Below are 26380 nucleotides of genomic sequence, written 5' to 3' on the forward strand. Positions count from 1 at the left end.
GGGTCTAAAGGTACCACATCCTTGCTTGCATTTAGTTTGAAACTGTATATGAACACCTTACCAGGGCTCAGGCTGCTTTGCAGCCAGCACTTCACAGTCTGTGTCTGAGTGTATTTGTGTTCATCCCAGTTAGCTCCTGTGGGTTGTTTGTGTGGTTCTCAGGGTTAGGGACTGTTTAGTCAAAGTAGGAAGAGTCTTTGGTGTTTGTAGATATAATACTGCCCACATTTTCTGCTCCTTTCAGCAAAGCTGTTTGATGAAGTGCTTCTCTCAGTATTGATTCCCTGCCTTGTTACAGCTTAACAGGGAAGGTGGATCTTCTTCTCCAGTTTCTGCTTCGCAAAGAACATGGATCTGTCACATAAAATTTTGGTATTTCAGGGTTTTCTTCTGGATCTTCTCCTTTGTTTGCAGTCCTAGTCAGGTGATAATGATTTTCCTCTTCTTACTACTTCGTTTGGTGCACTAACTGGGGTCTGTTGTTTCCTTTGTATATGCAATGTCCAATATTTCTGAATTTGATGTCATTTATCCCCATTGCTTAGGGTGCCCTCTCTTGTTTTTTCCATGCTTTTTATTTCCCTTTTGACAGTCACAGATCATTTCTTTTACTCAGGTTGATGGAGGCATAGGAGAATGGCACTTGGTGCTTCTCCAAAAGCTTGAGAATCAGTTCTGCACACATGGTCTTGCTCATGTCCATACATATAACCTCCATGAAACACTGTTTGCCTGCATAGTCCCACTGAAGTGGAGCAGATATATTCATTGGGGCTTTTGTGTTAAAAAGATATCTCTTCACAGGTTTCTTGGTATTGACAATAATGGTGGTAAGCAACTGTAGAAACACTATTGTAACTGAATTGTTTCAATTACAATGAAAACAATTGTATCTGAAATTGAATTCTTCCTTTACTCTGAGTAGTTCTGTTCCCTCGTTTTTACTCACTGGATTCCTACTAGTTCTTCCATTCACTCCTATCCAAGGTGATGGACAAGTGAATGTACTCATGTTGTCATCAGTACCTTATCTCTTTCTTCATCTTCTGTTAGTGGTTCACTTGGGACTTGAGTGACTCTCCAGTCTTTTCATCTGGCATACATTTTATGTGACTTACTTGAATACAGGAAGAGCATAAGAAATTCCAATTCTGCTTCATTTAAAAACTCCTACATGTCTATTGGACACAGCCGATAATGGTATACTGACTGGATAATGCCTTCCACTCTAACCCATGTATCAAGCACTTAAAAGGTCATCTGTTGGCATTTTGCTAACAAGACAAAGAAGAAATGTGTGTCTGTGTGTGTGTGTGTGCACAAGCACACATACATGCAGCTTCTTTCTCTGACACCAATAAATCAATAGGCAAAATTAATCTGGGAGGATGTAATAAGTACTTCATTTACTTTTAAGTATAGAAAAGTGGCTCTCCAACTTCCCAGTGAAAGTAGGTCCTGAGGTAGCTTAACCAAAAGTTCTCTCTGTTGTTTTTTGCCACTGTATGTCTGAGAACCTGGCCTGTCTGCATAGTAAGCAGTCGTATCTTAGATGAGGTATCTTTGTTTGTTAATGCTTTGATATCTGAGACTTCAACCTTGTTGTAAACTCATAATCTGACCTTGCTCTTCCTGCCTTTTAATCTCTGGTTGAACCCGTCTGACTCCTTCTTGTTTTCCCAAACCTGTATAATTGAATCCCAAGTGTTATGAGTCTGTCTGCCTGTTTGAGTTCCATCTTGTGAGTCTAGCCATACTGCAGGGCCTAATGCCTGCCTATGTAGCAGGTTTTCTTGGACCACCATTCCCCAAATCATGACAGGGAGACTTATTATTAGTTATGGATGCTCAAACTTAGTTTAGACTTGTCCCACTAGGCCTTATAACTTATTTAAACTTGTTTCTCTTCATCTTGGGCCTTTTTACCATTCTTTTTCTGTATGTCCCTGCTTCCTCCTTGTCTGATTAGTTGGTGGCTGCCTGGATGGCTGGCCTGTGGTGTCTCTTTCCTTCTCTCTCAAGCTTAGATTTTCCTTCTACTTATTCTCTCTGTCTGCCAGTCCTGCCTACTCCTCTACTGCCTAGCTATTGGTCATTTGGCTTCTTATTAGATCAATCAGGTGTCTTGGACAGACAAAGTAAAACAGCACCACATCTTTACATAAACAATTGCAGCATAAACAAAATCAACACACCTCTACGTAGTTAAATATTCTGTAACATAAACAAATATAACATATCTCTATGTAGTTAAAGTAATATTCCACAACATTTACCCCTTTTGTCTAAGTAAAAAGGAAAGGTTTTAACCGTAACACAGTAAAACTATATATAATAAGAACAGTTATAAAGTAAGAATTATATTTACAATATCTGGTCCATTTATATTTGGCAAATTCAGAGAAAATATTCCGTTACCTATCCTATCTTGGTGTGTCCAAAGTTTTGTACCTAATTTACTTTCTCTCATAATTGATGAAAACTGTAACTATAGCTACCTAGTGTTAAACTTCATCGAAAATCCTGCAAGAATAATATTATCTGAGTAAACAGGGAGTGCAGTGCAAGGCACTTCCAAATCTAGAAATGACAGAGACATATGGCTGCTTGGACAGTCATCCAAGGTTCCTTTGCAATGTTAGGCATTCTTCTATGGCCTACAGGCCTAGAATATCTGGCAGACATTTCTATGAAGCAAAAATCATGAAGGACATTCCCACATTGTTTTGGCAAAGTTCGGCAGTCTTTTTCCTTTGTGTCTTGCATGTCCAGTTTGTACAGCATACTGTCAGCAGTCAATGCAAGGACAGTTTCTTGACCAAATGGCTAACTTTGCCTCAATGGAAGCAAATTCCATATAGGGGGTTTTCAATGCCCATCATCCTTTTGTAAAGTAGATTAGTTCTGCCAGGAGCAGAAATGTCTCATGTTATGAAAAGCCTTAGGTTATTAGACATCTTAAATAATCTATTCTGTAGGTACCTGAAACATTTGAAGATCACCTATCTATTTAAAATGTATCTGTTTAATCTTGAAAACATACCTAACATAGCTACAAGTTTGATTATTATATTTCTAAATTATACATTGCATATTTAAATGCGCTACATAAGCACAATCCCCCAACAAAAGTAGAAACATACATACAGTATAGTAAAAATAACTTTAAATTTGTGTCGATACACCAAAATCAATACCAATGTAAAATATTTGAGGTTGTTGGCTGTCTTTTTATCCTATATGCCTATATCCCCCTAAATGATGACAACATTCATAACTCACTGAATGACCAAAACCATCTACCCTAACTCTTGGGAATGTAGGCATTGTGTTCTCTAGACTGCTTCCTATGATCTGGGGCCACAACATCTTTAGGAGACCCTGAGAAAATTAAGATAATGATTGAATCCTGGGAAAACTAGTTGTAGCACTTGTCCAGGCTTAAGAACTATTGCCACACAGAGAGATCACTATATATGTCACCTGTCTTGTAGTTTTTCTTGGTTTATTTCTTTTTCTCTGTAGACAAGATTTTTAGGAGGTCTCCCCAAATAAAATCTGATCTTTATTAAACCTGCAAGGAATCCACAGCCTTTCCTTTCCTGTGGAAAAAGCATAACTTCTTCCTCAGTGCAATACCTTTTCTGAATTCCATATTAAAGTTAAGACATCCCTACTGTCTCTAGGCTGGTTTAATTCAGCAATTTCTTTTACATTCCAATGTCTCTCAGCAGTTGTTATTTGCTAATCAGCATTCAAAAACTCAAAGTCAATACAACATCATACAGGGTTCAGACTCCCTGTGTATTTCCTATTATTACGTGACTTTTTTATTTTTATTTTGCTTTACTCTGTCTTTAAAGATTTTAATTTATAAACCACTTATTTTTATCTATGACTCTCTATACCCATTTTGTTTTCTTTTTTAAGCCCACACACATTTTTATACACACTGTAACCTGTTTAGAGGTTTTTTTTTTTCATTCTGACCTGTCTTGAGTGTGTGTCTCTAGTCTTTTCTGATGTATGAGCCAAACCCTAAACTGTTAAGTGGTAACTAGGCCCTTTGCTGCAACTCTGGTGGCTGGCTTCACTCCCTCATCAGTCATGAGAGCCAAGTCTTAAGCCCACAGGTCTGGCTGAGAGCTGTGTTTTGTTGGCAGCTGTGTCAAACTGGGGGCTGCATTCGGCCACCCCAGCTCTGGGAAGTTGGTGCCTGCACTGTATTGTGTATTTTTACTCAGCTTGCTGTTTCTACTTAGTTTTCTGGCTGCTCAGGTGCTGCAAGTGCTTGCTGTATGGCAGAGCGTCTTAAAGGAGGCATATTTGTTTTTTCTTTCCTCCCTCCTTCCCTCTTCCCTCCTTTCTTTCTTTCTTTCTTTCTTTCTTTCTTTCTTTCTTTCTTTCTTTCTTTCTTCCCTCCTTTCTTTCTTTCTTTCTTTCTTTCTTTCTTTCTTTCTTCCTTTCTTAGTTTTCTTGGATCCTATGTAGAAATTCAGGCCAAATGTAGCAGGGTTTCTCAGATTGCCAGACCCCAAATCACGACCCTGAGGTTTATTAGTTATGAATGCTTAGTCTTAGTTTAGGCTTGTCTCTAGCTGGCTTTTTTTAAAACTTACATTAACACATTTCCATCAATCTATGTGCTATCCCAAGGCTCATGTACCTCATCTATGTACTATCAAGCCTGCTTTTCTTCTTCCTCCATGGCTGGCTGGCTGGCTCCCCTTTCCTCCTTTCTGCCCGCTGGGCCCACCTCTGCCTAGTTATTGGTGATTCAGGGTTTTTTTTTAGACCAATCAGGAGCTTAGGCAGGCAAGATGAAACACTAACACATCTTTACATAAGTAACCAAATACCAAATGCAGCATAAACAAAAGCAGCACATCTTTACATAGTTACAGTAATATTCTGTAACATGCCCACTTTCTACCCTTCTTTGTTTTCCCTTATTTCTATTACCTTCTTTCTTCCCTTTCCTCCTGAAGCGTTGACATACTCACCATCTCACCTTAGTGACTCAGAGTGTTCCAGATCTTGTTTTGGTCTCAGCATTTCTCACCTTCCCCTCCTTCTATTCCCACCTGTCAGACAGAGTGGCTGACGGGAAGGCTCCTCCCACCTCCTCCTGATACACACACCCTTTAGAGTGGGAAGATTCCTAGAGCCCACTATTCACATGGTACCAGCCTGTGCTAAGTGTCCAGAGTGAACAATGGGCTTTTTACTCATCATATTTAATCTTTTCCAAAGCATGTGATACCAAGTAAAAGCATACAGTAGGAAAGTAGAGGCATTTGTCCGAAGTCACAATGATAGTAAGTAACAGTGCCAGGCTCTAGATGTCTCTCTGTACATCTAGGACTGTGCTTGAATTCACATTTCTTTCTGAAGTCAAAGGCTTGTATATTTCTTTCTAAACAAACCCCAGTTATTTCTCTTATAGATCAGAGGTAGAAGGAACCTTACAGCCTCTCCCCATGTGTTTTGTGGATTGCTTTGCTTTTCTCAGTATTACCCCTTGTACTTCGCCACACATGGTGGCCCAAATTCCCTCTGCAGAATCCACACTCAGGGAATCTCTTTCCAAAGTCCCTTAACCACATCACCGGACAACTTTTCACCAACTCCAGCCACCTATAAACCTTGTTGCCAGCTCTTCATTCACAGGTCTTTGAAAGGCAGACTCATAAGAAAGGCCAGCTGAGATTCTGGTTCTAAAAATTTCAGTCTGTTTTTGCTTGGCCTCACAGGTCTAAAAACTTTGGTAAAATTATGTCTGTGGACATAACCTTTATGGATTATTCCTCAGATTCTTGAGACAACTTCAGTCATCTTTGAGTCCTTTTCCTTTCACCTCCATGTTAATGCTTTGGCTGCTGGACCCCAAGCTCATGCACTGATGAATGCAACTGGGATTCAAGTTGACCAGGTGTCCAGAAAAAGTCTGTCCTATCCTTCTAAAAAAGCCTCTCACCAAATCCTTTCTGTTCTAATGCTAAGGTGCTCTTTCCACTAGTCAGGTGGAGATCATCCAGACCTTGAAATTTACAGGGCTCATGCCTGTGTCACTTCAGTCGTCATATGAGTCTGCCATGGTTTATATGGAATATAGGGCATGGGTGGGGCTCAGTGCTAAGTGGTAATGAGACTGCTGAGAGTGAGCTTAAGAAAAATAAAGTGAAGCACAGTAAAGCTCAGATGATGGTGGTCTGTTCTGTCTCTTTCACATGGACTCTAGGTCTCTTCAGTTCTATAAATATTTATGTAGCTTCTGTTTGTTTCTCAAGCTCTGTACTAGACTTTTGGAACACAAAGATGAATGAGTAAGTTCCATTCACTCCAACAGCTCATACTCATATGAAAAGGAAGATCTCTGGGAAGAGAGGACTCCATACTACAAGTTAGGACTCCAGTTGAATGCCTAGTGGGTTTTTCTTAATGATTATGGATGGTACACTTTGAGCTTATGGATAGATTTGCTCTAGGAAGTCAATGTTTCTGCTTCCCACATTAGCAATGAGAAGTTTTGAATATTAGATGCTCTGCTTGACAATCTACTGGGTTTTTGTCTAGGGCCTTTTGTATTGTTAGGAGTCCCATGCTGGGAAGGAAGTTATAGAACACTTTGGATTTGGCCATGATTTCTTTTAGGTCAGGTCTTGCCTGTACCTGACATTGGGAAGAGAAATGAAGAACAGATAGCCATTTGGTATTTAAATATCGTCTTTTTCTTTCTTATAAGTCTGCTGGAAAGCTATCGGGAGTAGTCCACGGTTTGTATATGTCTGCCCTCAGATCTAGATTATAGTCTTCTCGGAAAGATTCCAGGCTCTTAACAGGAAGATGAACAAAGAAAATGTTATTTACTTCTCTTTAAAACTTTTTTCTCCCTATAAGAATATTTTCTCTGGTTCCATAACTGAACTTTCTGGGAATATACAGATACTAGCAATCTCTAACCTAGGCTGACGTGCAGAGTCACTGGGAAGATATTGTAATAAATGTCATTCTAAAGCTTGAGTAAAGTTCCATTGCTTCCTTACATATGCCTTTCTCTTGAAATCTAACATATTTCATTAAAACCTTATTCTCAGGGGAGTCCAAGAGAATTCCAAAACAGTATAGGTTATTTCCTTTATCCTTGTTCCCTACCAAAAGTTGAAGCTAAATACATTTTGCTAAAGTTACCACATGTTTGGGACCTAGGATTCAAGCTCAATGTGACCTGAAAGCCCCTGCCCTGAAGACCATCTCACAGTCCTGGAAGGAGTTATGGAAGCTGCCAAGGAAGAAAAGTAATCAATAGTCCCAGCCAGCTGTAATGTCCATGGACTACAATAAGGGCCAGCAGCTGCCTAATTGGACTTATTTGCCCAACAAGAGGGAAAACATGCCTGATACTAGAAACAGTCAACTACCAGTGCCTCATGAGGTCATGGATCTTAGAAGACATGCTGCTACTGACAGTCTTAAACCAGTATAATACTTTTTTAAAAAATTACATGCAAACTGTACAATGTACAGAGCAGTCTGTTTTCGTTTTTTTATTAAGTCAAGCATTAGCTGGTGTTCTCATGTGTGTCACTGCCTGGAGCCACTTAGACCCAAATTTCCTGGTAATACCCCCAAATAAAGGTTGTCAATAAAGTTCAGTTCAAAAGTCCAGTAAGGTATTGGAGAAAGGGCTCGGATAAAGACAACCTACTGTTCTTTCACAGGACTCTAGTTCAGATCCCAGTGCCCAGGTCCAGAAGCTCACATCTGCCCAGAACTCTAGCTCCAGGGGATTCAATGCCTTCTTTTGACCTCTACAGTTATCTACAACCTTTCTTTAATGGTTTTTATTTACTATGTATGACTATGTATGGGTGTTTTGTGTGTGTGTGTGTGTGTGTGTGTGTGTGTATGAGGCCATAAAGGGTGTTGGCTCCCTAAGACTGTAGTTTAGACTGTTGTAACTGTCATATGGGGCCGGGCATTGGTGGTGCATGCCTTTAATCCCAGCACTCGGGAGGCAGAGGCAGGCGGATCTCTGTGAGTTTGAGGACAGCCTAGTCTACAGAACAAGTGCCAGGATAGGTTTCAAAGCTACACAGAGAAACCCTGTCTTGAAAAACCAAAAAAAGAAAGAAAGAAACAATCTTATTTTACATATCAATTTACATATCAATTCCAGTTCCCTTTCCCTCCTGTCCTCCCATGCTCCCCACTGACCTCCCCATCCATTCCCCAGGGAGGGTAAGGCCTTCCATGAGGGATCATCAAAATCTGTCAAGTCATTTGGGGCAAGGCCTAGACCCTCCCCTGTGTATCTAGGCTAAGAGAGTATCCCTCTCTTAGCACTAGGTTCCACTGACAGAGTCCCCATAGACTGCCCAGTGCTCCTAGCTGACATCTACATTTAGGGGGTCTAGTTTGGTCCTATGTTGATTCCTCAGCTGTCAGACTGGGGCCCTTGAGTTCCCACTTGTTCAGGTCAGCTGTTTCTGTGGATTTTCCCAGCATGGTCTTGACCCTTTTGTTCATCACTCCTCCCTCTCTGAAACTGGATTAGAGAAATTCGGCTCAGTGCTTGCCTGTGGATCTCTGCTTCTGCTTCCATCTGCTACTGGATGAAGGCTCTAGGATGGCATTTAAGGTAGTCATCATTCCCATTATAGGGGAAGGGAATTTAAGGTAGTCTCTCCACTATTGCTTATATTCCTAGTTGGGGTCAATCCTTGTGGATCTCTGTTCAATTCCCTAGTGCCAGATTTCTCTTTAAGCCTATATAAACCCAGTATAATTCTTAATCGCATTCTAAATACTTATTCTTACACTAACAGATTAGGTGTGTCTCTCACCTCTCATCAAAGAAGCTTCTCTCAGCTGGAGATGGAGATCATTACAGAAAGCCAAAATGTAGAGAAAAGCTGACTATGGGCTCTCCAGTTCCCTGGATACAACTGCAACAGCCAACGCTCATGGAACATCATGGAATAGGAGGCAGAAAGACTGTAGCAGTCAGATGACCAGGGAATCTGCTGCTTTATTTTGTCTCATAGAAATGACAAGGAAGCTACACCCATGAAACTTCAACAGAACAGTACCAATTTATATACTAACATGTAAGGGGAAAATCTCACAAGGCCTCATCCCTAGATAAAAAGCTACATAGGAAATTAACAACTGCTGAGAGAGGGGAAATTAGTCTTTTCAAAGATGAATCCCTAATTGGTTGTCTAATATTGAGTGGTTATCCCTAAAAACACGTACAGATAAGCAACACTATGGCTAACTGGGGAGCCAGCCTCCAGTCAGCACCCAGAGTAGGCAAAAAAAATGTGAATGAATGTGGTGAGAACTTAAACTTCTCTATCTATAGGGAAATAAAGAAACATACTCTTTCTGATAGTAACTTTATCTTTACTTCATCTTGAAAAATTCTTTCTGAAAAATCTCTCTTCACAGTGTCCTCATTAGCTCTACATCCCTTCTCATTGCTCTACTCAGCAGCTTCTCTCTAATTCACTCTCCACAGCCTCCACATCTTTCTTTCTCTGTTCCACCACACTCTCTCTGGCCCCACCCCCACTGCTCTCAAACCCAAACTCTGCACAATATGTTACATTTTCAGGGACTGACTCATTCTCATAACACATGGTAAGTCACATAGTTTCTCTTAGGATAGGAATGTCATATTGACTGACAGATGAGTAACACCTGGCAGACCAGTAACACCTGGCAATGCATGTAGCTCTTTTCCAGATAGAGCTGAACCTTGAGTGATAAGGAATACCAGCAGAAAGTCTCAGTTGCTAGACAAGGAGTTGCGTCTACTAAAGTTGTGTCAAGCTCTGACCTTGAATCAGACAAACCTGTGTTTGTCTCTAGGGATAACCAGATATTTGTCTCCAGCAGCAACCACTGTGCTTTGAATTTGTACTGAGGTCTTAGCTAAATGTGTAAAAGGCTGTCTTTGTAGCTGAGAATTCTATGTTAGTCTGAGTTATGAAAACTATCCTAGTATTATTTCTATTCATCAAAATTATACATTTAAAAGCAGAAATCATCTTCCTGACTATCCGCAGCTATATGTGTGCCCAATAGATGGAATATATACATGAAATAAATACACAAACGGTGGGAAAACACCCATAACAGTTATTAGGGAGAAATGCAGTTCTTAGAAAGAAATGAAGTAGCATGACAGAGAAATTACAGACAGAAAACAACAGGTTTCCACAGCCAGTAACCCCATGTACTTTGCCTAGTGGGACTCTCCAACAGGGAATCATTCACCTAGTGGACTGGCCTGTTGAACACTAGTTGTCACCTGCTGTATAACCCCACAACAGCTCTCAGCACAAGACTAAATAGACTCAGCAGGTTGTATTTATATATTTGTATTTGTGTTCATACTTTTCTCCCAAACACGTACAGGAAGCAATCTGGGCAAGATTTTTATGTCACAGTTCCTACTCTACTGTGATGAGATTGCCAATACTGTCCTAGACTGTGTTGTGTTTTACTTCCTGGAGGAGAAAAAAGGTAATGGTAAGACCAAACTCTTCACTGAAGACCTCATTGAAAGGTCAAAATGTTGCTGAAGTAGTGATCAACATAGACTTAGCACACACTCTGAAATCAGAGCCACATGGCCAGACTCATTCAATTCAGGCCAAGACAAGTGAGAACCCAAACACCATGAGCAGAGTATATCTGGGGTAGTGTGGAAAACACCTGTATCCAATACAACTACCACCATCATGGCTTCTAAGGTCTTTCTTCTTAGCTTAGGAACTTCTCAGAGCCTGTGTTACCCATGGCTCTTTTAATTGACATTTTCCAGTGAAAATAAGTAATCACCTACTTGGCATGGAGCTAATATGATTTGAGTTTTGATATCTTTTATAATTTATTTCTGTCCTAGTTAGTGTTACTATTGTTGTGATGAAACACTATGACCTAAAGCAATTTGAGGATAAAATAGTTTATTTTGCTTACACTTCTACATCACTATTCATTATCAAAGGAAGTCAGGACAGGAGCTCAAAAAGGACAGGAGCCTGAAGGCAGAAGCTAATTCACAGGCTATGAGGCTATGGAGGGGTGGTGCATACTGGCTTACACATCATAACTTATTCAATCTGCCTTTTAATAGATCCCAGGACTACCAGCCCAAGGATAACACAATGCACAGTGCACTGGGCCTCCCCCATCAATCACTAATTAAGAAAATGTTCTACAAGTGTTCCTACAGCTGATGGCAGTGGAAACATTTTCTCAGTTGAGGTTCCCTCCTATCAGATGACTATAGCTTGTATCTAGTTGGCATAAAACTAGCCATAACAACACTTGTCCAGAGGAATGGAGTGATATGCCACTTAATAAGAAAGAATGAGCTTTTCAGATGACACTTAGAAAGATGACTACTTGATAGAAAGGTTTTCTGTACATCCATGTGAGTACAGAAGACATACTGTTGGGGCTTATGTAGTTCAGCCCTATGGCCATAAATCATTAAAAGCATGACTAGAATCTTCGTTATTTTCTGAGTGTGGATTTTGGCAGCACCTCAAAAACAGATACAGATATTTCTCTACTTACAGTGAGAAAACAAGTTAAAAAATTCATTAAATATATCTGATCTCAGCCCACATGGAGGTTATGCCTATAATCCCAGCTTTTGGGAGACTTGAAGTAGCAGGATTACAAGTTTAAAGTCAATGTGGGCTCCATAGTGATGCCTGTCTTAAAAAAAAACACAAAATGATCAAACATCATCTTTTTAAAAATCAGTGAAAGAAAAATATTTTTCAATTTAGAACTTTTCCATTGTTTAAGATGTTACTAATTATAAACTCAGAGGCTACATACTGGGTGAAAGTATACATAAGGTATAAATACAGCAAAGGTCCAATAACTAATACACATAAGAAAATTTTCAGAACCAACAAAAATATATCCAGATTATAATCTTATACCATCCTTTTAGCTACTTAGTCTCCTATAGAATGTTTACAGTTTATTTTTGTGATTATATTCTCATTGTCACAGCCCAACATCAAGATCAAGGTGTATGCATCACTAATACTATGTGCCACTAGTCTAGGAAAAGATCAGACTTCTCAATTTCAGGCATAATTGCTACTGAAACAACTAGTACTAGCTTTTACACACAAGTCTGAAGAGTTACGACTCAAACTGGACTAAGGACTGTCTTGCAAGGAGGAAGGTTCATCACTTACCTCGCAAAAAAAGTTTTGTGAAGATTAAATGAATTGACACATACAGACACACAAATCTGAACAGTACCTGATATATTTTAATAATAAAAATAGTTTTTATTATTGCTAGTACTATTACCATATTTGTGAATTTATCAAAATTTTAAATTCAGGCACAAGTATCAAATTTAAAAACCTTTCCCATTTAAATATTTGAATAGCAAACACTATCATTCTAATGTTTGTTAAATATAGGATAGTGACATGAATGCACAGAACATATTAAATAGCTAATCACTGAAACTCTCTACATGCCATTTCCATTTAGGCATATTATTCTTTTAATGCCATTATATACGCACATACACACACACACATACCTAGGGAGACAGACCCATAGGAAACATATTGGGTTGAAAAATTCTAGGATCTGAGGTGTGAACTAGTAGAGAGTTACTAGTCTTACCCTCTAATCTCTTAATACAGATAGTTCATTAATGCGTCTAAAGCTAGGCAGCTATATGACAGACAGAGCAGGGCCATAGTCATTGGGTAGTGCTCATTTGAAATTGGTTATTTGACTTGTTGAATCTCTGGGTTGATGAAGTTCTGACTATAAGTCAGATGTCTATTCTAAGCAGTCTGCTTTTACAGGGTCCCTGAAGAATCTATGTCAGAATGTCAGGGGGAGTCTGGGCAAAGTAGGGCCCCTGAGTGTGACCAAAGTATGCCCCCCTCTCTTTTGATCTTTGGCACCTGTAGGATGTTGAGAGAACACAGGTTCTACAATATGCTCTATTTTCCCATTATTGATACACTATCCTTTGTAGTGTACATGCTTAAGTTTTAATACATCTATACACTCATGCTTCATCACTATATTCAATCTAGAGAAGCGCCCCTTGGTCCCCAGCTGCTCTGCAGTCTTTGTTTTCTCTTTTCCCTATCCCTTAGCTCCCAGCAACCTCTTACCTGTTCTCTGTCTCCTGAGTCTTGCCTTCCAGGATCATACAGTGCTCATAGCCTGTTCTGTCTGTCTTCTTTCACTTGACACAATAGAGTTGTGATTTGTCCTGGATGTGTTTTTACAATCTGCATGTTTATGGCTTAGCCTCTTCCATCCTCAGGGTCCTAATACGTAAAATGGGCATGAAGTAAGTAGGAAGAAATAACACCCGCACGTGGTTAAGTGGAAAGAAAAGCCTGTTGAAGATGAAAAGACAGGCCCAGTGGCAGCATGAACCATGTAAAGCCTTTATCTGGTGAGCTGAGAAGGACCCAGCATTACTTCTGGAGTCTCCATCACCTAGCAGGCTCTAGAAGCTGGTTCTAAGACTCAAATTCTAACAATAAGACCTGCCTAGTAGGAACTGTTACTGTAGGATGTAGACCTCTGTCATACTGCTTCCTGAGGATGCTGGGAAGCATATCCTATGTGTGAAGTTCCTTGATCTATCTGCATGAAGGCAATTTTCACAACAAAATCAATGACACCCTGATACTTTGTAAGTCATTGTATTGTGGAGGGAGATAGGATTATTTAGCATATGGGCACCACACAATTTTATGAGAAGATGGGGTTTATTTTGACTCAGAATGTACAGGGAGGGGGTGAGATCCAGATTTACATTCCCTTCTGAGTGCTGTATGGTGCTGAACTACTGACCATGTATGACCAATAGACATTGCCTAGGTGCATTTACCCTATGTGAAACATGGTGGGGAGAAGCCTGTCCTTGATTCTCCCTTTTGGTCTCATAATGTATGCCCGGTAGACCAGTAAGACAGGCAGACAGGGGCACAGACTAGGGAAAAACAACAGAGGTGGGTAGGGTGCTAGGTGCTACACATGACCCTGCTACTAAGCGTGTGCCTTTGCCTCATACGTGAAAAGGGGGGCTCCTAGCGGTCACCCTGTCGGAAGGTCAAGCTGCCCTGTGAAGGGTAGAGTCACTGACTTGCAGCTATGAGCACCAAAGCCAGAGAAGCAGAAAGCAACAATTTTGAACCTTCTAGTGAAGTCTTTCAGAGATGCTCACTCTTTCCAGGACCAGCTGAATAGGATTCCAATAAACATATTGCTGAAATGTTTGTTTCCGGGTGTCATTTTAGACTGCAAGTAGCTAAAACAGACCCAGCTCCTATATATAGATGCTGCTGCATTTGGTTGTGCTCTAGGAGGCTTTTATTACTACACTCCTTGGCCGGCTCCCAGCCGAGCCTTTCCCTCGGATTTTGGAATTAGGAAGTCAAAGAGACCATGTTAAGGGTCTCCCTCTCTTTTTTTCTCTCCCTCCTCCCTCCCTCTTTCTCTGTTAATGCTCTGGATGCCAGCATAGACAGGCCCTTCTGTCTTCTCAGAGTCTCCTAATGATGACACTGCTGATGGGAACAGACCAGCCCCACTGTGGCAGTGAACCCAGGCAAATCTCCCCTACCATCTGAAGGAAACAATTTGTGTCAAAGTGAAGTGTAGGTGGCCACACACAGCCCAGTCTAGACAGGAGGACCAAGAACCCTTAGTGGATAGAACAAAGAGAGGGATTTTTAAAGGTGTTTTGTTTGTTTGTTTGTTTGTTTTTGGATGGGGGTGGGTGTTAGAATTTCACTCATGAGTTTTCCAGGGGGATGGCGTGCCAGGACCACAAAGGCAAAGGAAGTTGCAGTGGGTGGCAAAGGAGGGGAAGCAGTCAGCAGGAGTGGGGGGGAGGGGGCTTCCTTAAGGAGACCACGTTGGACTCTGGTTCTTAAAAAGGAGCCCTGATCCTGAGACAGTCTCCCTGCTGTGTGTCCTTTGTTTCCTCGGCCCCACTTTTCATTGGCTTTCTTCACCTGTCCCTGTGATCCTGCTGTGTTCATCCAGCACGATCTAACTGTCTTTCTGGTCTCTATATTTCATGTACGCCCCCCCCCACACTTTCCTCCTTCCCTGTTTTCATGGGTTCGCCACTTCTCTCTCTCAGTCCCTGGTCCTCCCAGATGACTCTTTTACCAAGCCTCCTGCCCTCCCTCTTCCATTTCACCCCTTTCCCCTCTGTCCCCCCTCCTCCTCACCTTTTCCCTTCCCCTTCCCCCTTGCTTTCCTCTCTCCCTCCTTCCCCTCTGTTCTCTGCCCCCCCCCGCTGCCTTTTCACCCTCTCTCCTTGTCCCCATCCCTTCTCCTTGCTCCTCTCCCTTTCCTTTCTGCCTCTTTCTCTGCTCTCCCTCTCTGTCCTAGTCCTTTTTTATACAGCTCCAATTCCTTGCCTTCTAGATTTACCTGCAGACCAAGACACCGCTCCTCTTGCAAAAACTGTTTAAGAAATCCATATCCTCTCCCTTCATTCCTTGGGCATTTCAGAAATGATATTCCTCCCCCAACTACCCCGTCAAAATAAAATGAATTCAGCCAGCTCCTGCTGTGTGTCCTTAAATTCATTCCCTCTAGCTTCGCTGGTTTGAAAGCCTGTACCCTAGAAGGGGCCTCCTGCATTTGCTGGCAACCCCGCTTGAGTCTGATCGCCACAGATAGTGCTTTGGAGTAAAAAAAAGGGGGAAAAAACCCTCTCGTTGGAGATTTCAAAACAGATTCTACCAGCTTTCAAATCTGTGCACTTTGCGGAGTGGCAGGGTTTGAGGGAGAGGGGCTGAAGACTTGGGGTGTGGGTGTCTCTCATAAACAAATAAGCAACAGAATTTATATATGTATAAATTTGGGCTTTCCCTTGGCATGTTTGGTGTCTGTCTCCCTGGCATCAAGGGTGGGTGCTGTGTCAGTCTGACTTTCTCTCCCACTTTTGCTCCGGCTTGGGGTGTGAGTGTCTGTGCGAGTGTGTGTGATGGAATTGAGGAGGGGGTTGCTGTGTTTTTGATCCGATTCACTTGACAGATTATCTGAATCCAGCCCACCTTTCCGCACATGTCAAACAGATGGGATCATTGTTAGAAGCCTGGAGAGCCGGGCTGAGCGGTGGGTAAGGCAGGGAGGGGGAGGCAGGAGGGGCACCGAGGGGAAGGAGGGGGTACCTTCCAGGAGCTTTGTGTTTTCACACATTGGAACTGACAGGAGACCTTCTTCTTTGTGGGTGGGGGGAGTGTTTGGGGGCATGGGGCTGATGAGGGGGGATGGAAAGGGAGAGAGGTGGGGTGTTGGTGGGCAGGGTTATGATGTCACAGCCAAAGTTACAACAGGAGGAAAACACAGAAATGGTTCAACATTTTTTTTTAAACTTTGGACTGCCAAGAGCTGAAGGAGAGTGGTGAGCAAAGGAATGAAGGGGAGAGAGAGAAACTAAACTGGAAGCCTGAGTTTTGTGTTGCCTCTTGAAACCTTATGAATGGATTACTAGCAGCTGAGAGCCAGGAGAGACCTATAGGGGATGCAAGATCACCCACACACTCAAAGGGGGAGACAAGCAGGCGGAACCCTCCCCTGATGTGCTATCCCCCCTTCCTGAAATGAATGGTAGGAGATGTTTTTCTGAGGGTCCTTGGGGTGGCAAGGGAGCAAGGGGGGGTTGACTTATTTTCTAACCTGATTATCTTCTTTTCTCTTAAGCTAAGCCACCTCTTCCTGACTCTCTCTCTCTCTCTCTCTCTCTCTCTCTCTCTCTCTCTGTCTCTCTCTCTGTCTCTCTCTCTGTCTCTCTCTCTCTTTCCTCCTTGGCTCCCTCCCTCCCTCCTCTCCTCTGCTTTTCTGGCTTTCTCTGTCCCTGCCCCCAGTCTCAATTTCTATTCTTGATCTGCTTTAAGCGGGGAAAACTGAGTCCAAAAAGTGAAGGGAGCCCCGGAAGTGATAAAAGAGTAAGGGACAGTCGAGGAGTGAGGAATATCTGCTAAGCACCATCCACGTGCCTGAACTGAGAGCTTCTTTGGGGACTGGCTTTGAGGCTCTACTCCCTGCTACATGGGGAAGCAGGGTGCACGTGGGATGGGGCGCACCGCACACAGTATCTGTATTGCTCAGCTGGAATAAGGTGGTTCAGAAAGCCAAGGAGAGCCAGAGTGAAGGAAGCACCATGGTCTTTCTCCTGAGCATGTGGGCTGTGTGCTTTAGATATGAGCAACAGAAGCAGTGATTTTAAAATTGTAAGTGATTTTTTTCCTATTGCTTGAAAGAAGGATTCAATGGATATTTGTACCTATTTTATACTACCCATGGGCAAGCATGCCTGTGCCTGGATTTCAGAACTGTTCTCTGCATGTGTTCATGTGTCTGCCTGTGTGTTCTATGTACATGCATGCTCCTGAGAGGGATGGAAACCTTTATGAGAAAGCTGGCACCTAACACCTAGGTAAACAATGCAGAGATGAAACTCAGGGTCTATTCACTTCCTCCACTCTCGCCCATTCATCTCAAATCAATTAAAAGATAGCTGCCTCAGGTTAGCCGTTCATTTGTGTAAATTGCTTATTTTGAGCACCTCATTTGTTTATTTGTTCACTCAGCATATGGTGACTTTTACTAACTTCAGGCTGAGAAACTTCTGAGAGAAAGAAGACTGTCTATATGTTAGGAGAACACGACACTTCCATTTAATGCTGCCGGTGACAGGGGGAATTGATTTCTCCTTCCCTCCAGTGTCCAATAGGAAGTGAATTTTGGTATTGTCCTTTTAAATCTCAAATGCTAGAGTAAAATAAGAAAAAAATATGGGAGGCTTGTTATAAATCAAAAGAAAGAGATGTGAATGGTTCCCAAAAGACCAGTGTATGCTTATTGACCAGGTCCATTCAAAATGTGTGCGTGCATGTGTGTGTGTGTGTGTGTGTGTGTGTGTGTGTGAGAGAGAGAGAGAGAGAGAGAGACAGAGAGAGAGAGAGAGAGAGAGAGGCTACACACAGAAAGGCACACTCCAAAACAGTATTGATTGTTTTCTATTGATTGTGTAGGCTGCCGCTGCTGAAAGAGAAAGCCCTAGATGTTTACTGGGGAAACCAAGAGGAGCATCTGTCCCCTGTGTCTCTGAGAGGTGGGGTGGGGGTGGGGGCTCAGGAGGAAGGAGGGGACAGGGAGTAGGTGGAGTGATGCACCAAACTTACTAGCTTTGACATCATCATTGTCTTTAGATGAAAAAAAAAAAACAGCCAGTAAGACAATTACAGGCAGAGACAGGGAGAGAAGGGGAGCAGGAAAGACTGGGAGGGAACAGGTCCCTTGACCTATATGTGATTTGTGTTGCTCTTTTTATCTGTCTTTCCAGGGACTCACCAGAATCCCAGAAGGTGAAATCAAGAGCTCTCAGCCTCATTTAGTCAAGACAACAGCAGACTGATCGCCAGAGAACTTTACAAAGACTTGCAGCATACCAACAAGTTGGACCCGGATAAAAAACTCTCTTCAATAGTCAACAACCCTGGGCACCACGCTGAGGGAGTGTTCACCTGCCCAGGCAGACTGAAAGCTGCATGGACACACCTGGCTGAGGACATCTGAGGAGTTAAGTACCCAGCACGGGTTGTTTTTTTTTATGCCCCCAGATTATTTTTGCATTTTTAGGTAATAAGCATCAAATTGTGTCTCAGTTTAAAAGTTTTATTTTTTCCTAGCAATTTGCTTTAAGTTGAACATATTTTAGATGATGGGCTCTGAAGGAGAAGCTAACTCCTAAGGAAGAAAGAAGAGACAGCAGAGAACATTAGAGAAAAAAAAAAGATTATTTTGAATGACTAGTTAGGGTGCTGTGTTTCTTGAGAGAATTTGGCTTATGTCATACATACTATTCCAGTATCAGTGAAGAGAGGAGTGCCTGAAGGAAGAAAAGGAAGCCTGAGGTCTCTGGGAAGAAGCACAAAGTCAGAACAGTTAACTTTATTCTTAAGGACTCACATCAAGCAAGAAGAGAGGTCAAGGGAGAAGGCAAGAGAAGTCTAGTAGCAGGAGGGACAGAAGCCACAGAGAGCTGGCTGACTGAATTCCTAGGACAGGTATCCAGGTGAGACGTATTTTTGGGGTTACTTGGAAAAGTTTGGCTTGTGAATCAGTTTCCCTGGTGACTTCACACATCCACTGCTGGTTGTCTTTTACCTCTTTTCCCCTTCATTCTTGTGTGGCACCCAGAAGCTGACCTCTGCTTCTGAGATCCAGCTGAGGGAGATATGATGTGTTGGAAGGCCCTGAGAGTCAGCCTGGTGGTTTTGGCTGGGTGGGCATTCAGTACCACCAGCTCGGAGCTGGGCAGGACACGCAAGAAATTCCTGGCCCATAGGGGACAACTGAACCAGGTGCTGTTGGAAGGGGAACACTGTTGGCTGGGAACCAAGATTCGAAGACCCAGAACTGCTCCTCAGCATCATCTCTTTGGGGTCTACCCAAGCCGACCAGAAAGCTACCTAAGACCCTACGCTGTCGGGAAGAAGCAAAGCTCATACACAGGATGGAGTCAACCAGGCATGGAGAGACAGGCTCGGAGTGTGGATCCCCGAGACCTGACTGAGAACCCAGCAGAAGCGAGGAGGGAGTCTGAGCAGCCAGCTGCCCTGTGGGTAGGGGATGGTCCTATTGGGCAATCAGAGCTGCTGAGAGATGATGACACTTATCTTGGCAACGGAGGATCCAAGGAGGCTCTAGGTGAGCCTGTGACTCGGGGAAGCTCGGAAGCTACTGCCTCAACCATTACCACCTTTGCATACCAGAAAAGACCCACAGAGGAGACCCGGAGGAAGCACCAGGTCAGGTCTAGGCTTCCTCGCCAAGTGCTGAAGAGGCAGGCAGAAGATATGACCAGAGACCCCCAGAATTCCCCTCTAGATTTCCAGCTCTGGCCTAAGGATCCCCTTAAGCATGGAGATAGTGACAGTCCATTGGAGGGCACCATGCAAAATGGTGGAGGGGGCTCTGCCTGGGGAGTAGAGACCTTTAACCCCCAAGGAGGATTGCCTGTACTGTACTTCTCTGGGAAGAGGGAGCGGCTGCTGCTGCGTCCAGAAGTGCTGGCTGAGATTCCCCGGGAGGCGTTCACTGTGGAAGCCTGGGTGAGACCAGAGGGAGGACAGAACAACCCAGCCATCATTGCAGGTAATGTCCCACTCTACTCCTGGGCTTTCTCAGGTCCCGGGGGTGTGTGGCCGGCTCCATTTCAGCCGTGGGTAGACATAAAGAACAAAAGGGGGGAAAGGATAAAGCAGAAAAGCTAGGAAGGCTTGGCCAGAGGGCATGTGTGGGTGTGGGGTTTATTTATCAGAGCAGAAGTTCCGCAGGCACCATCAAAGGAAAGATGACTCCTACCCACGACATCATTACCGCTATCGATCTCTTGGAGCTCTATACATCGTGCTTGCACTTAGGAGACCTTAGCATAGCTCTTTTCCCTTTCTAAAGGGAAGGGATTTGGACTCTTTGTCAGGGAGGAAGGGGAGTCACACCCTGCTTCTCATAGTCTAGCATGGGAAACCCAGGCACCTCTGGAAGCAGATGACAGTCCAAGGATGATAGCAGTGAGGAATGCCCAGCTGGGTACAGACAGCAGGGGAACAAGGCTGCCACCCTGGAACTAGGAAGAAAGATAGCACCTGTTCCATGTCTTGGGGTCCCCATTGCTTCACCCCAACCGATGTACTGGAAAAGATGGGGGGCATTTAGAGGCCAGGGTCCTGACTTCTGACTCTGATGGTTGTGGTGAAGACCCAACTATGAAAGCTTATTTGACATGGCCAACTTTATAATGTTAACCAGAGGCACTGGCTTGAGCTTTTTACCTGTGCTGATTTTGATTGTCAGAGAAACACCTAGAAGGACAAAGAAAAGAGCTGGGTTTAGAGACTGTTGCCTCCCCCGCCTTTTCTTATCTGGAGAGGTTGATTTCTGGCAAGGAGTGAAGGAGTGAAGGAGGGATTTGACTGTATATTTTATCCTCTGGTGTCTCATTATTCTTTTAGACACCTTACCAAGGGAGAGTGGGAACAATGAGCATAAAGTATAATGATTTGTATGCATGAGAATGTCACAATGAGACCAGCTAATTCATACCCTATCTAAAAAACAATCAAATGCTTATCAGAAAATATATCGGCAGCAATCTGGATTAGTCAAACGCCTTTCGTGTTTGTCTGTTCCCTTCTGTTGATGGAGAGACTGAGGCACTGAGGGTCATGTCAGACACAGACTAGGAGGAAAATGCCAGAATTCCTGAATCACTTGATAGCTCCTCAAACAGAACAGAAACAAACAAACAAACAAACAAAATCCACCCAGGTTGCCCAGTGCCTCCAAATGAGTTGCAGACTAGGCAAAAAAAAAAAAATCTGGAGGGAAGGAGCCTCTTTCAGTGGGGTGTCGCTGGAACATCCTTGTGGACACTCTGTCTCCCCCTCTTTGGCTGTTATTTCTTATTTGGAATCTGGGATTCCCAGACACTGAGCACTCTCCAGTCATGTGGCTTTGTTTTATTTTAGCTTTGGGTGGGAGAGGGGGTGAGAGAAGGGGCCAGGCTGCAAGCTAGGTGGGGGCAGATAGCAGGAAATCCTCACTCTAGGGCCAAACTGGATGAAATAATGAGATGATTATCTGATCTGAGCTGGCAGCTTCACAGTTTCCCCCAGATGACATCTTGGTGCCTAGTCTGGCTTCCTAGTGCCCATCTGCCAGGGAGACTGCGTGGTTGCAGTCTAGATTGAAGCCCACGGTTCTGACTATGCTTCCTCCTGCAGCAGAAACATAGAGACCTGGGATCGGCTCTCTGGCTGTGAGAGAATTCAAAAGGAATATATGTGGGAGGCTTTAAGGGACTATTGCTTGGGGTTATTAAAGTCCGGTCCTGGAAAACAGGAAGGTAAATGACCTCTGCATTTATCTCTGCAGTTCTGTCTCACACTCTTCAAGGAGTGATGTCAGGATTGGACTACAGTTCCAGCATTCTTCACCTCACCTCTGTGCCTCCCAGCCTTGCCTGTCTATCATCAGCAACAGTCTCCAGGCTGCCACAGCACATTCAGGTTCTTCTAGAGCCCACTGGAACCCTCTTAGCCTCTCTAGGGCAGGAAATCTTCAGTAATTTAGCTTCTAAAGTTTCTTTTTCTTCATATCTAAGTGTTCCTGTGGTGTTCTGGGACTTCCCCTTTTGGCGTGCTTCTAAAAGATGGAGGGTAGAGGGCAACCAGGCTTGTCTTCCCCTTATTACATCTTCTGTCTTTCTTCAGACTTGTGCATGATCCAAATTATCACAGGAAGATGTAGGGTAAAAGCCTGTGGGAGGCAGGAATTGATAACAAGGCCTCCACTGTTTGGGCTTAGCAAGAGGGCAGCTGGGAATTTAGCATCCATGTCTACTCATGGTCTTAGCTACTCTTATTTCACCTGCAAATAGAACAGCTAAGGATGATGACGTCACTAAATTTTCAGTAAGAAGAGCCTCTAGTTATACTCACATCTTCCCGCAATCCGTTTTTCTTTCTTCACTGGCATGAGCCCTCAAGCTGGTCACTGTTTGTTCCTGCTATCGTGGAACTTGAGTTACACAGAGTGGCAATGTAGAATCAAGTTGCTGGGAGATACACACGCCTACAGCTGCACTTCTCTTCTCCTGCTCTTCTGAGGGTGGGCCGACATGCTGCAAGACTTGGCTCTCACTCTGCTAACAGCTTTCAAACCTCAGGTTCCACCTACTCAACTAAAACCAGCTTCTAACCCTCTACCTATCATGCTGGGGGTATTTTCTCCTCAGCAGAGATCTCAAATAATTTAGTCAACATCAGTCACAGCCGAAGAAGCCCCTACCCACAGCTAAGGAGTCTTAGTGAATAGTTCCAACACAGGGCACTAGGTGGCAGTATTGTCTCATGCACCGGAGACTCGGAAGCCACAAAGTGGGGAATGTCTTTCATTTCCTTGAGGGCTGTCCTGTCCCAGCCTCTGGGCTGTAATTTAATCACCTTCTCCCAAAATGTTGGTAGGCATCCCTCGGGGTCCACTTCATATAAGTCCTTTTTTATTTTTATTTTTTGGAAAGGCCTGTGTGGAGTAGCTTAAGCAGCCTTTTTTTTTTTTTTTTCTTTTTTTTGAGTTGTGACTAACTTGTAGAGTTCTAACAAGTGGGGAAAACAAAACAGCTAGAATTACCCTCTTTCTGCACTCTAAGTTCCCGCATTCTTCAGAAACAAGTCAGAATCCAGAATGAGTTTCAAGAATGCTTTTCTGGAGGGTTGAGGGCAATGCAGGGCATGCAAACTTCACGTGTCGAGGATCCTTCCTGGCCGTCCTCTGGGCTTTCTGAAAGGTAGAGCTTCTGAAGTTGTCTTTTTCCCACTGCTGGAGCTGACCTGTGGCAGCAGAGAGAGGACTGTTCTGTGGTGGGGTCCTTCACAAAGGCAGCCAGTTAACGGTCTGGCACATTGAAGCTATGTGGCAAGCTAGGAGTAGCCTGAGGTTAGGAACCCATTAGGTTGGGCCATTAGAATTTAGTGGTTGAATAAGCCATCTTCTGTCCTAGTTGAGTGTGGATTCCTTAAGGTTCAGTGCCTAACTCTGAAACCACCTGAGCCTTTCCCACCCCTTCAACTTCCTTTCCTCTCCTTCAACCCCAACATTCACAAAAGAGAACATTTTAATAGGTTCCTCCGCACCCATAATTGATTTCAAATGTTCCCTGAAGTCGCCCAGCTGAGTAACCACCTGCAGCTCTGAGCTACAGGACACTGAGTCATTAAGTCCATGGTAGGTTGGAGTCCAAGCCCAGCATTCTTAATCCAGCAAATATTTATTGAGTGCCTTGCCATGAAAAGTGTGGCAAGTCACTGAGGAGAATACAAAGATGTCTGAGAGGCTGTCCTTAACACGAAGGGAAGTTTTGACCATCCGAGAGAACAGCTTTACAACATGTCCCAGTGTAGAGACTGGGGACATGTAACGAGACAGTCGTCTCTGACAATCCATGCAGCCCTTTTTTCTTTCTGATCTATGCATTTCTCACATTGAAAATCAAAAGAAAGATAGGATTACATATGTATGATTACATTTGAAATTAAGTTGGAAAAAAATTCCCCAACAAAAGACTAATACAGAGATGCCCCAAAGAGTTGAGTGTTGTAACTATGTCATGTAGATAAACTGCCCAACACAAGATTTAGCAGCGAGACTTCCATACTTACCAGTGACATGAAAGGTATTTAGCAGGAGACATCCAAATTAAATTAATTTCTAATTTAATTCTATTTTTCCTTAGCAGAACTATTAACTTGACTTCCTTAGGAATGTAATTTGATAAAACAGGAATGGCTGTAAGTAGTTGGGCAATGGTGCTAAAACTTTTATTTTATTTTCATGAACCGTAAGCCTTATTGAACATCTCATGAGATCTGAGCTTTCTTAATAGAAATATTCACATATTTATCTGGATTTCCTGATAGTCAGAGACTGCTGACATTGGGACACTGTTCAGAAGCTATTGTTAGCTTTTCTGTGTGAGTGGCATGTATAGAATGAAGTTTTAGGGTAAAGAGTTCTCCATCATAGGAAATGCAAGGTTTAGGAAAAGGCACGAGGGCATAAATGGACAGGAAATACAAGGAGGCCATCTTGATCTTGCAGGCTCCTACAGGCAAGGAGTGGAGTATGCACCTTTCCCAGAGCTCCCCTGGAGACAGAGGTCTCTGTTCTGCCCTTTGATTGCTTCCCTACAGGCAGCAATGGTTAAGTTGGGTGTTTGTCCTCATCAGACCCTGGGGAATTATCCTGTTCTTCTCACATCCAACTTCTGCACCCGAACTCAAATTTCCAGGGAAGTTGTAGTGATCAAATTTCTAGCACACAGCTGTTCATGTGAGAGCACATCAACTCCTGGGGTGGCCCTGCCCTCTCTAGTGACAGGGAGATGCATGGATTGTTTGTGTGAAGGAAACATATGTCCTGATGGTTGTGACTTAATATCTTTGCATTGGGATTTTTATTGTGAGACTTTCTGGCTCTCCTGGGAAAAGGCATGTAAATGTTGTCTGGTTTGAGAGCTAACTCTGTCCTGTCATGATCAGCTTTTTATAACCCACCCTGGTACCCTCATCTCTAAAGCCTCCCTGGTGATCTGAGTGGAGTGCTCTCTCTCTCTCTCTCTCTCTCTCTCTCTCTCTCTCTCTCTCTCTCTCTCTCTCTCTCTCTCTCTCTCTCTCTCTCCTCCTTCTACAGACCTTTTGTCATGCTTTCCTGGACTGCACATTGCTTCTTACCTTATTAGTTAGGCATGGCTCTTATTTCTATCAACTGAATGAACATCCCCATATCCAATTCATCTTTGTCATCCCCAAACACCTACTGTAATTTTAGAATCACAAAAATAAACAAATTACATGTGTAGAATAAACTCCAAGTTTAGACAGTTGGGTTCCCATTGAGATGAGAAGAACTTTTGGAACTGGAAGCTTTTGTAGGGATTCAGGGCAATAGCTTTGAAGTTCTGCTATTACTGCCTACTGAGTGTCTGAGGAGAATCTGAAGGAAACAGCTGAGCACAAGGTAGCCCTCCTACCTTCAGTGGGAATACCCCCTCTCTTATCTGTCTCGTATGAGCAGAAGTTTGAATTACTTTAAGGGCATTTAATTCATTCTAGAGTAAGGGCTGGTGTAGTGCAGCCTACAAGTCGCAACATCTCTGAAGCTGAAGCTGTTTTTTACAAATGAAGTTGGATCAGGCACACCACACTCATCTGATTATGTGTTCTCTGTGGCTGCTTCCATGGTGGATGGCAAACTTTAGTGGTTGTGACAGAGACTGTACAGCCTGGAAAGCCTAAACTATGTATGGTCAGGCGGGCCTTCATCCCTGAAGTGGGGAGTATGCCACTAACTGCTCTAGAGCATCGTGTCTTGGACTTCAGTGAGCACAGAAGTCAACTGGGACACACCTAGAAGCAGATTCAAAGGGAGTATGTTTTGCAGAGATCCAACATAAGGAGTTCATTGCCAAGGACTGTTTTTGTATGGAGACCACCCCCTCTCTGAAGTGGCAAGGATAAGGGAATACCAGATGCTCACACAGTTGGTTCTGGCCCAGGTATCATTAAGTACCTTCCAGAATACCCAGGCTACTTTTTTCTTCTCCCTTTCTCCCAAGGGTCAGTCTAACACCATGGGTCAGTGGCTCTCCCAGCCTTTTCTAGCTTCTTCCATATTTTCTCTCAGAGTTGTTTTCATCTAACAAAAGTCTTTCCATATTTAACCCTTTTATGACATCTACTCTTATACTCTGTTACCCAAATGCAGA

The 26380-nt window shown here is 43.2% G+C and overlaps 1 protein-coding gene across 1 annotated transcript in view; it reads left to right on the plus strand.

The window, feature by feature from the left end:
• Positions 1-18395: 18395 nt before the first annotated feature.
• Positions 18396-26380, plus strand: part of Pappa2 (pappalysin 2) — a 234881-nt gene continuing 226896 nt past the window's right edge. Inside the window, exon 1 of the mRNA XM_005071329.4 lies at positions 18396-20208. Within this exon, the coding sequence (XP_005071386.1) occupies positions 19290-20208 (919 nt within the window). The 5' untranslated portion in view covers positions 18396-19289. The remainder of the gene's footprint in view (positions 20209-26380) is intronic.

The sequence above is a fragment of the Mesocricetus auratus genome, unplaced genomic scaffold (genome assembly GCF_017639785.1).
Source record: "Mesocricetus auratus isolate SY011 unplaced genomic scaffold, BCM_Maur_2.0 Super-Scaffold_100676, whole genome shotgun sequence".
NCBI classification, from domain to species: Eukaryota; Metazoa; Chordata; class Mammalia; order Rodentia; family Cricetidae; genus Mesocricetus; species Mesocricetus auratus.